A 10,281-nucleotide genomic window follows, 5' to 3' on the forward strand; every position below is an offset into this window, starting at 1 on the left:
AAGGTTTTTTTGCATTTCAAATAGAGCTCATACTCTTTAAAAAAACTCCTTAGTGAATGCAGCTGCTGGGTTTCCCTGTGTAGAATTCTTATGAAACTGCAAGCTTCAAACTTGGCCTTCTTAAGTCAGAAGAAGAAACTGGAGGAGATGCTGCTGTCTTCCGTGAGCACAGAGGTAACTTGGAGATAGTTTCTGAAATTACTATACCCTCAAAAGGTGTAAATGTTCTTTCCTTTGGTGTCCTGGGTAAACTTTGTTATGGCGTTGGAATATGAACGTGCTTGTCCACAGCTGCCTTCCCTGCCTGCGGTCATCAGCCTGTTTCTGAAAAGAGCTTCACTGCAGCCAAGGTCTCGGGCAGAGCTTTCGTGGTGCATCCCTGTCTCCGTGTGTTAGTTCTCTGGTGGCCGTGGGCTCTTCTGTGGTGTGCCGCTCTCCCTGCTGTGCCGGACACTTAAGCAAGTGGTTCCACCTGGGGATACGGTCTCGGGTCTGCCCGCAGTGTCAAGCTCCTCGTAACCAAGAGCGTGTCGTAGGGACAATTCTGCTCTCCGTTCTGTCTAGCATAAATCTTCACCCTTTATAATGCTTAGCTGCTATTCAAATGGCGGCCTTAAGTGCTTCCACAATACAGCTAATAAATAGCTGTTATGCATAAAAGCTGGCTAGTTAGAACCAAAGCCTTTGCATCCATATTTTCTCCTGGAAGTTGTCATCTAGTAGAGCTTGTACTGTTTTACTCAATTGTATGGGCTCTGGCATTACTGACCCTTAGCAGTATGTGAATACTGCCATTGACTTTACAAATACTGAGTGCTATTCCCTACTTTGATTAATTAATGTTTTGTTCCCAGATTTGTCAAATTCAGCTGGTGGTTTTGTATTGTGTTTTTGTGTTGTGTTTTTTTTTTTCTTTTTTTTCCAGAGATCATGCTCTATAAGCAATTCTTTTGCTATGTATGTAGTATCTCTGCTCTCTCAGTAGCACTGAGAGCAGTGTGTTTGACCACTCTAAAGTTTCTTTTTAGAGAAAACTCAAGCATATCAGAATCTGCACATTTCCAGAGCAATAAGCCCATGATGCTTCATGCTCTGCCCATATTGTTCAACTCATTTCATTTGTTTTGTTAGCTTTTTAAGTTTCTAGTTTTCCTAGAAAAACCTCAGACAATTAACTTGTCAAGACAGATGGTGATGAGCTATGGTGCCTATAAAAATTTGCACATCATATTTCTTGACATGAAATATGGGCTATTTCTGTTGGTATAGCAATACTTGCGCCAGTATCTTTTTGTTAGTTGTGTCAGGGAGCAAGGATTGAATCATTCTAAATTTTTTTTTTTCTTTCATTCAAGAAAAGTAAAAGCATTTACAGCAATGTGATGGAAATATCAGTTTGGTGTGGGGTTTTTGGCAACTTTAGTTTTAGCTGAGAAATGTTGAAAAGTTTTTACCTCCTTAAGGATTAATAGATGCTTCTGATAAATTACAGAAAATGCTCTGTGATCTGCATTGTCCAAGACTAGTCAGAAGATCTTGTCAATCCGTTTTCCTTAAGACTTGCTCCCTCCTGAAGGGCAAATACTTGTTCACAAGACCAGCTGTAAAGCCATCATGGGGCTCCCAGCGAGACGGTGATTGTGGGCACAAAACCGAACCAGAGCCCTGGGATACAGCCCTGCCAAAAGAGACTTGTGCCGCTGGTTCTGTTAAACAGAAAGTAGGCCAGAAATCAGAGTTTATTCCCTTCTTTGCATTTCTTTGTAGAAAACAGAAAAGCAGCTCACTGTCTGTCTAGATGCAGAGTCTGCATATGGGATGTCTGCATGGCTTGAATTTATGTTCCGTAGCTTCACTGGAGCCAGAACATCAATCAAGTATGACAAAGCAAGAACAATCTCATCCTCTACTTCAGTCAAAACAAAGACGTGACGCTCTTTTCTTGCCCCTTGGTGATAATGGAAAGGGGAAATAATTTAAAAGGATGCACTTAAAGCAAGTCCTATTGTTGTGTGTGTAGCTTATGGTACAGAGCAGCCTAAACATTCCAGTACTAGATGATCTTCAAGATCCCTTCCAACCAAACTGTTCTATGATTCTATTGACGTTACAAAAGTAATACAACTTTCAAAGCGGAACTGTCCCGCTATGGAAAGTGGAAGCTTATTTTAAATGAAGTTTAAACTGAGGTTTATTGTATAAACAGTTTCCTGGCATGCTGGTGTCAGCCTGTAGCATACTGGATGGAGCCCAAGGGCTCAGTGCTGGTCTCCAGGGCCCTCCCTGGGGCTGGCAGGATGTAGTGCTGCAAACAGCTGTCTCTTGGCATTGATGACCTCTTGTATTGGGTATGTTCCTCAAGAGCCATCAAACTTAGGAGAGAAAGTGCCCCTTTGCAGTGGGGCCAAGGGTCTCATTGGGCGGGGGGGGCAGGGGAGAAATTCTCAGATCTTTGGGACTTTCTGGAAATCATTTCCACAGCTAAGGAGGAAGAAAAGAGGTGATGGCCACAAGGAAGTGACGGAGTGGAAAGGGATCAGTGAAAAAAAAGAAGTAAGTTAGTTTACCTGTGCCTTTCTAAACTGCATGCCAGGGTGGTCAAACAGCCAAGCAGCGTGCATATGCTGGCCCTTTTCAGGCACAACTAAGGGAAGAGTAGGATTTGGTACCAAGATTTGCGAATGAAACCCTCGGTGCATGCACCCATCTGTGTGCTATAAACCGGGCTGACCTGCGAGCTCTTCGTCCCCGCCTGGCTGGGGCTGGGTTGTCGCTGCTGCGGTGCCCCTTTGCAGATAAACGCTGTTCCCAGAGCTCAGCGAGCTGCTTGCTAAACAGGCGAGTTTGTTCTTCAGGGTTGTCAGTCTGGCACCTTTTCTGCACATTAAATTCACACAACGCAGCATTTAAAAATCAGGGAAGCAGATTTGATCCACGCCTTGTGCCTAACAGCAAATTTTACTCTTACATAAACAAAAAACTTCACATCTTCTGTTGCATTGACTCTGTGATTTCACGCTTGGGCTTTGCAGTGCGGTGGGCAGACTTTAGCAACCGAAATCTCACAATACCGTGTCATGCGCGATGCCCCGGGGCACCTCGCTGTGGGTGCCCTGGGGAGGGGACGGTCAGTGATGTTGGTTTATGGAGTGGCAAATGGCACGTGCCCAAGGGACCCGTGACTGAAGGTGTCCATAGGTCTGGCAGTGGCAGGACCAACACTCGGGATTTCATGGTGGCTGGTCGTAGTTACTTATTCTGTGAATTAATTTGCCTCTTCCTCTCTGGTGCGTGTTTCCCACTCGGTTCTCTGGCCATGTCCCCAAACCCATGTGTGCTGCTGGTGGTTGTGTAGGGGCAGGGTTCCCATCCCTCTTTCGCTTGACGACTCCCTGCTAACGAGGACGTTTCTGTCACATTTTCATGCTACATTTCTGAAGTTTTGGTGGCTGCTGCCTGCTATTTGCTCAGCTGAGAGAATGAAAACTGAAACTGGTTACAACTCCCCCCCCAACATTATGTTCTTCTTTCTCCTTTATGAAGGCCAGTTACTTTTATTAACTCTCTCAAAACCCATTATCAGCTCCCTGGCAGATTTAGATATGGCAGAGCAAACCTGCTGTAGGAGCAGTGCCTTTCCCACTGTGAATGCCAATGACCAATTTAATGGATGAGTCCCTCATCAGCATTTCTTAATATCTAGAAAAAGAAAATGAAGTCATCCGCATGCTTCTCAGTCTTGCAGGGACCGTACGAAGTAGTGAATGATCAAAAAGCCTCAACTTAGAGCAGATGAAGAATAAAGCTCAGCAAGAGCTTTGGGAGGCATCTAGCTCAGCTGCCGGAGTTGCTGTCTGTGGGTGTAGGACCTCGCTGCTGTGAGCTGTGTTTTTTCTCTGCCTCATGAGTAAAGTGAGCCCAGAGAGGCTGTAAAACCTCTGGATCCAGGCCAAACCCCAGCACTCGCTGGAGGTCTTTCCATTGCCCTCACTGGGCCTTGGACAAAGTGGTTCAGCCCTGAGAGAAGTGGGAGCATGCATGAGGGGAGTGAGACCTCCCAGGATGTGTTTATCTGAAATGTGTACATCTTGCTCTTGAATATCACGAAGAGGAGTAAGCAGCTCCTTGGCTGGGCAACAAGTTGGCCCATCAGGATAAGAAGCCACCTAGAAATTACTTTGTCCTAGAAGAAGCATTGCAGGAGAGGGATGGTGTGGATGAAGGGCTTCCCGCGGGCAGAGGACATGCCACCGGTCCGTGTGGGGTGATGAAATTAAGACCCGCATCCCCAAACTTCACTTATCAGAACCCATTGCATGTCCAAAGTGAGGTCATTTTGATGACGATGGCTGTGCTGGGAATGCCTTTGTGCCTGCCAGCTGCTTTGCTTAGATTAATCTGTGTTGCCTATGTTTGGATATCCCAACCTGGGGTCAGCCACCCCACGGATCACACCAACTCCTTTCCTTTCTGTTGTCACATGTAAAGGATCTCCCTAGAAACTAACCTCTGTTTTCCTGAACAATGAAAATGCAAATTAAGAATGTCAGCTCTGTACCCAAAAATAAGATTTCAAAACCATCTAGCATTTCACAGGGGTTCAGTGACAACTTGAAGACTTGCAGTTGTCTCATGATGACAGACAGGCAGAGTTCCCCAGCTCATACTCAGATCTGAGCACCAATGAATGCTTTATCCCCAAACTTTATAATATACATGTTATTTGTAGTGCTTTTCAACTTCAAAGAGCTTGAAAAATATTAATGTGACTTCACAAAAGGCTTCTGTTCTCGCTGCCACTCTACTGATGGGAAAATGGAGACGTGCCTGAGTCTGCCGGGGGATGCTGGGGCTCAGCGTGCCCGGATGGGGTCTGGCCGGCAGCAGGGCCATGGGCAGCCCCCCGTACCAGCACAGAATTGCTGGGTAACTTCTGGAAATGTTTGAGCGTGTCATGATTTCAGATCTCTTCAAACTGATCAGAAATTTGCTGTTCCGAATTCCATTTTTCTTTAGAATTGTGGACAACTAAGCGTGGAGGGAAGGACACTTCAGTTTCCTTTTCTCCTGCTTTTTAAATTATCGGGTGAAAAAACTGCACTGTAAAACACGTCCTTTTTCCTACCTGGGGGGAGAATGCTGAGCAGGTTCTGAAACTCGAACTGTAAAAAAAAAAAAAGACACCCACCTCTTGGTGCTGGGGGGCTTTGATGGTGCAGAGGGACTGGGTGAGCGCATGGGGCTGGGGGACCCCCGGTCCCCCCCAGTGCTGCAGGCAGCCGTGGCAGAGCAGCGCGGGGGTCCGCAAGGCAGCCAGCCTCCGCAGCCTCCCCCGTCAGCGATGCCGCGGGTGTACGTTTCTTCAAGCACGCATAAACAGCAATGCGCTTTTGTAGTATTTTTGGGACTGACTCTCCTGGGTGTTTCAGCCTAAATCCTTTCCTTCTTGGCAGCTACCTTGAAGGATTTTTGCTAAAATGTGGTTTTATGTATGTATGCAGTGCGCAAAGAACGGTATTCTTAAAAAGTCCATTCATGACAAACAAATGAGAGCTCCGTACAGTAAATACCATCCAGAATTACACTGTCATTCTGGACCTAGCAGAATTTGATGGGCCAAGTGATTCATCCATCAAAATAATTTTCCAGAAAATCATGCTACTGGAAGATTATGCTTTTTATTAAAGGAAAATGTCACTCTTAATGTTCAGTACTTCTTGGCTTTGCCATCAAAGTTTAAGCAGAACAAAAACTGTATCTTGTGGGTTTTTTGTGCTTAATCCAAAAGAATGGAACTGCAGGGTGTAAATTTGTAGGAGAAATTTTTATCCCAATGCTAGGCAAAGTACTTTTTTTTTTTTTCCCCCCAAATGTTAACAGTTTAATAGAATAGCATAAAGATCTCCAACTTACTTCAGAGCAGTGAGCTAACCCTGCTTGGGGAGGCAGAGGAGTATGGCATGAATGGGGAAACGGACTCCCCACGGACCTAGAATTTCTCCCTATCTCTTTCTGACCAAGTGAGGTGTAAAAGCTCGATATCCCTCCTGGATCTGCTCTTTAAGCCTAACTACACCAAACGTCTTCTCCCTAAGAAAGCTGTCTTCTCTGTGGCATGAGCTGTCTCACACGCAGATTTTTCCCTCAACTGCATCAGCCAGATTGGCACAGAGCAGTGCCATTCACCCACAACCCACGCTGGTGCTGAATGCTCCTGCTTTCTTAAAAAAAAGAAAAAAGAAAAAAAAAGAAAAGAAAGAAAGCAATAATTATAATTGAACATGCCTCGGTTCAGTAATGACTTAGTTAATGGGGTGCACATTGTATAGTGAGACCCAGACATTTTAAAAAATACAAATATTTTCAAAACACTTTCTGGATTTTTTTTCACGGGTGCTGGGAACATCAGTGCTCTGGTTCTGCATCCATGCAGGTCTCCCAGGGGTTCTGGGGGAAGCGAGGCAGCGCGATCAGGAGGAGGGTGATGCCGCAGATGAAGAGCAGGACGAAGGAGGCGCAGGCACAGGCAAAGGACCAGGAGTAGCTGTACTCAATCCAGACTGTCTCCTTGCTGTCGATCATCCTCTTCACAGATTGTCTCATGACTTCAACAGAGATGATGATGCAGAGACCTGAAGGAAGATAGGAGTAGTGGGTTGAGTAACCAGCTGTCAATTTTTCATCCTTAATTAACCACCTCATCTGTCTTTTTGCATACAGGAATGGCAGTGAGATTCACAGGTGAGTCATTGAATTCAATGTTTGAAGGAACCAACGCTCGCCACTGCTGAGAGCTCTGCTGTAACTCAGGCCGTCCAAGTCAGCCGTGGCTTGTTGAGTGTGATCTCTTAGGCAGGCTTGGATGGGAGATTCAAAGTGGTGGAGGAGTAATTGCATTCCCTGGGGAGCTTTTCCAAAGGTTGAGTAAGAGTTTTATTGAGGTGACAATTTGCACCTCTGTCTTTTGGTCATTGTGGCATGTCAAGGTATTACTAGCTCATGTAGAAATGCAGTCTTCATGGTTTTGGGAGACAGCTGTGTATTTTGGGCCTGGATCAGCTGTTTCTTTGGTTTCAGTCTTAATAAATGAGATAAAATAGTGTATATCCCTGGCTTAGACTGGGGTCAGCACTGAGTGTGCTAGAAATGTCCCTTTTAAAGGTAGTTGGAGAAAATACAGACGGGCTGCTGGGTAATACTTGCTGAGCAGGACATTTTCAGAGCTCTTCAGCTGGAGCACCACGTATGGACTTGTAGTCTGACTGTGGCTAGGAAGAAAATGCCACTTTCAGGGCATTTTTAGAAGTGTCTCCATCCTCCCAGGATCTATCTAAGTTTCTCTGTGTTGTCCTGTGAACTGAGTACAAGTATGTGAGCACCAAGCCTCCTACCTGCGAAGGTGTAGAACATGGATGCTGGCTTCAGCAGATACTCCCTCTTCTTCCCGAAGGATAAGAGGACGCAGATCGTTCCGATGATTGCAAAGCCAACGCTGAAGATGGCAATGGCTGCAGCTGAAATGCTGTATTCTGCCAAAGGAAAACAAACACCCCGAAATGCAAATGTATGCAAATTTTGAGCATGTTCCCATCAGCTGTGGTGACTTTGCAGTAGGTCCCTCCAAGAAATACGCATACTCCTGCTGCTATGGAGAGATGGCTCTGGTAAGTTGAGTATTTCCCTCAAATAAAAGCAGGGGCAAGTATTAGCCGTGTATTTTTTGAATGCAAAGGGTATAAAAACAGAGCAGGAGGGAGAAACACTTTCTGAACACTGAAAGAGCAGATGGCACCTGTATTGGTCCGATGGAGCTCTGGGCTGGACTCTGCTGCATAGATGTTATTGTTGAAGCCTTACTGGGCTCCAAGCTCTCAATTCTTCCATCACTCCACCCTCTGCTCTCAGAGTAAATAGACAGCTCTACGCTATTTTTATTCCATCCCTGTATTGCAGAGGCCCCCGTGCATGGTGCCGATGTTGTAGCGATGCAGAAAGACAGCTGGATGCTCCGCAGGGCTCAAAATCTGCGCAGGCAAAGCACGCAGGAGGCCAGAGGTGAAGTGTTTGCATAGCACCTTTTTTTTTTTTTTTTTTTTTTTTTTTTTTTTCCTTTAAGACAATGATTTCCAGCTCTGTGAAAACCCAGCCTTTTGAAGACATAGGATTAAACCCTCCACAAAATGTCCTGGTTTTTGCTAAGGCAGCTAAGATGTGCGCTGGACACTTCCCCCAGCTGAAGCACACTTCAGTGCCTGAGTGGAGAGGAAGAATTGCTAATTGAATAATTCAGGCTTTCATTTACATATTGCATTCATTTTCAGATTAGTTTAATATTTAACACATGTAGCCATGCGTGAACATCATAGTGCATGATGATATTTGCCTTTCAAGCCATTAAAAAAAAAATATCTCCCAGGCAAAGTCATGAAGAATTTTTTTGCCTGTTACTAATTAGCTACCATCAAAATGTAGTTATTTCTGTGAAAGGGAACAGCAGATCACTCTTTGTTCTCATTACTTTTCATACCACTGTTTTATTATAATTTCCTTAATGTTTCTCTTTACTATGTGCTGGAACTGCCTGAAAGTTTTCATTTTGATGTAAAATCTTTTGTTCAAACTTAAGCTTTTTCTTTTGCTTCAAAGAAATTAAGTTCTTCCTGATTTTTTCTGAAATGACTAAAAAGGCATTGGGTGCATTTTTAAGATCAGACAGCTGGATCTGGTAGTATATAAATGAACAAAAGCAGGTAGCTCAGGTATATGCTCTTCTGTCCACTTAAAATTCCCAGTCTTTCCTCTCTTAGGAAACTGTGGTTTTTTCAAAAACCTGTTTGCAGGGTTTTCCACCATTATCACTTCCACTGGAAGCAAAGCAAATTGTTTAATATGTGTAATGTAATCATCAGCTCTTTACTCCACAGTGAAATATGTTGTGTGGGAAACTAGGAAGAATTTGTCCTTAATGAGAGGGCGAGAAAGAGAGAGGAGCACCTTAGATGAGTGCTAAAAATGTTTGGCTTTATCAGGGACTTATCAGAAATGTGAAATTTGTCTGTGAAGGACTGTTGTCCAAAGCGATGCTCTGTAAGCACTGACTGTGCGTGTCTCTGCAGGATCTCTGTTCCTTCCTTCCATTGACCGCTCTGGTTTTTACATGACTTTCATATAAAATCAGTATCAAGCATAAAATTCCTAATGGTCTTCACAGAGTCTCTGTACTTCTTTTCAGGGTCAAGACTCTGCTTGGGGTATCATTTATTCATTTAGATTTTATTAATGTCGTCTTCCTTCGATGGCAAAGGCTCAGAGTGTCACAGATAGTGCCGATGTTGTAAAGTCATTTTGACGCTGAAAAGACTTTTTGCAGTTTTCCTGTGTATTGACATTGTTATATATTTGTGGGACAACTTTGAGTAAAATCACACTTATGAGTGTGATCATATATAAAAATTATTCTTTCCAGGAAGTTGGCATTTGACCTTGTTCAAAGCATTTCTTTCACGTTTTTCCTAGCCGGTGGTATCTGATAGAAATTCCTCTGCTGCTTTCAGTGGAACCAGGATTGAACCCTCATTCTGGGGACCCCTTTACCTTAGATCTTGTGTGCATCTCAGTTAGGAAAATATTTTTCAGGATCATTCTTACCTTTTTGGGTGGTTACTTCAAATATCTCCGAGCTCTGTCCTGGTGTGAAGTGCTTGAAGTAGGAGCAGTTCTGTTCTGAAAGGGAAAAGCAAATTTAATTTTGTGTGCTTGGAAATCTCTGATAAAATGTGGTAAAACTGAACTTTTTATTGATGTATCAAACTTGCAATGTTTTTAAGGTTCTCTACCCTTGCTGATCCCGAGAAACTGGAGTTGGATCTGGTTTTTTTGGGAGCAGAGGAGTGGCCACAAGGCTGAAGCCCCCTCTGATACCTTTTGTGGACTACTCCCTCCAAGAGCTTTGCACGCTGATTGCTCATCTATTTAAAATATGAATTACAGATAATTTTTCTCATTTTGTCTTTGGCCATGACACGTTTCTGCCTCTCTGTGTAGCTGTATTTCCTGGTGATGAGACCTGCTGTGCCCACAGCTGTGCTGGCATCTCAGCTCACCTCCCCTTCCCACTGCCAACCCACTCCATAGTGGCATCACCCCACCGGCCATACGAGGGTCACCACTCCTGGACTCCAAAACAGGAGGATGGAATGTCCTCACCCACCTTCTGCCTCCTGGCTCTTCCCTCCTCCAGCCCGGAGACCCCGGTGTGGCAGCGGGTGGGTGGGGGGGGGG

General features: G+C 44.5%; 1 protein-coding gene across 1 annotated transcript in view; it reads right to left on the reverse strand.

Annotated features, from left to right (window-relative positions):
• Positions 1 to 6,271: 6,271 nt before the first annotated feature.
• CACNG1 (calcium channel, voltage-dependent, gamma subunit 1) overlaps positions 6,272 to 10,281 on the reverse strand; it is a 9,706-nt gene continuing 5,696 nt past the window's right edge. Inside the window, exons 2-4 of the mRNA XM_009694741.1 lie at positions 9,649 to 9,723; positions 7,392 to 7,529; positions 6,272 to 6,632 (exon numbers count right to left, since the gene is read on the reverse strand). Of these exons, the coding sequence (XP_009693043.1) occupies positions 6,406 to 6,632; positions 7,392 to 7,529; positions 9,649 to 9,723 (440 nt within the window). The 3' untranslated portion in view covers positions 6,272 to 6,405. The remainder of the gene's footprint in view (positions 6,633 to 7,391; positions 7,530 to 9,648; positions 9,724 to 10,281) is intronic.

The sequence above is a fragment of the Cariama cristata genome, unplaced genomic scaffold, assembly GCF_000690535.1.
Source record: "Cariama cristata isolate BGI_N322 unplaced genomic scaffold, ASM69053v1 scaffold17482, whole genome shotgun sequence".
NCBI classification, from domain to species: domain Eukaryota; kingdom Metazoa; phylum Chordata; class Aves; order Cariamiformes; family Cariamidae; genus Cariama; species Cariama cristata.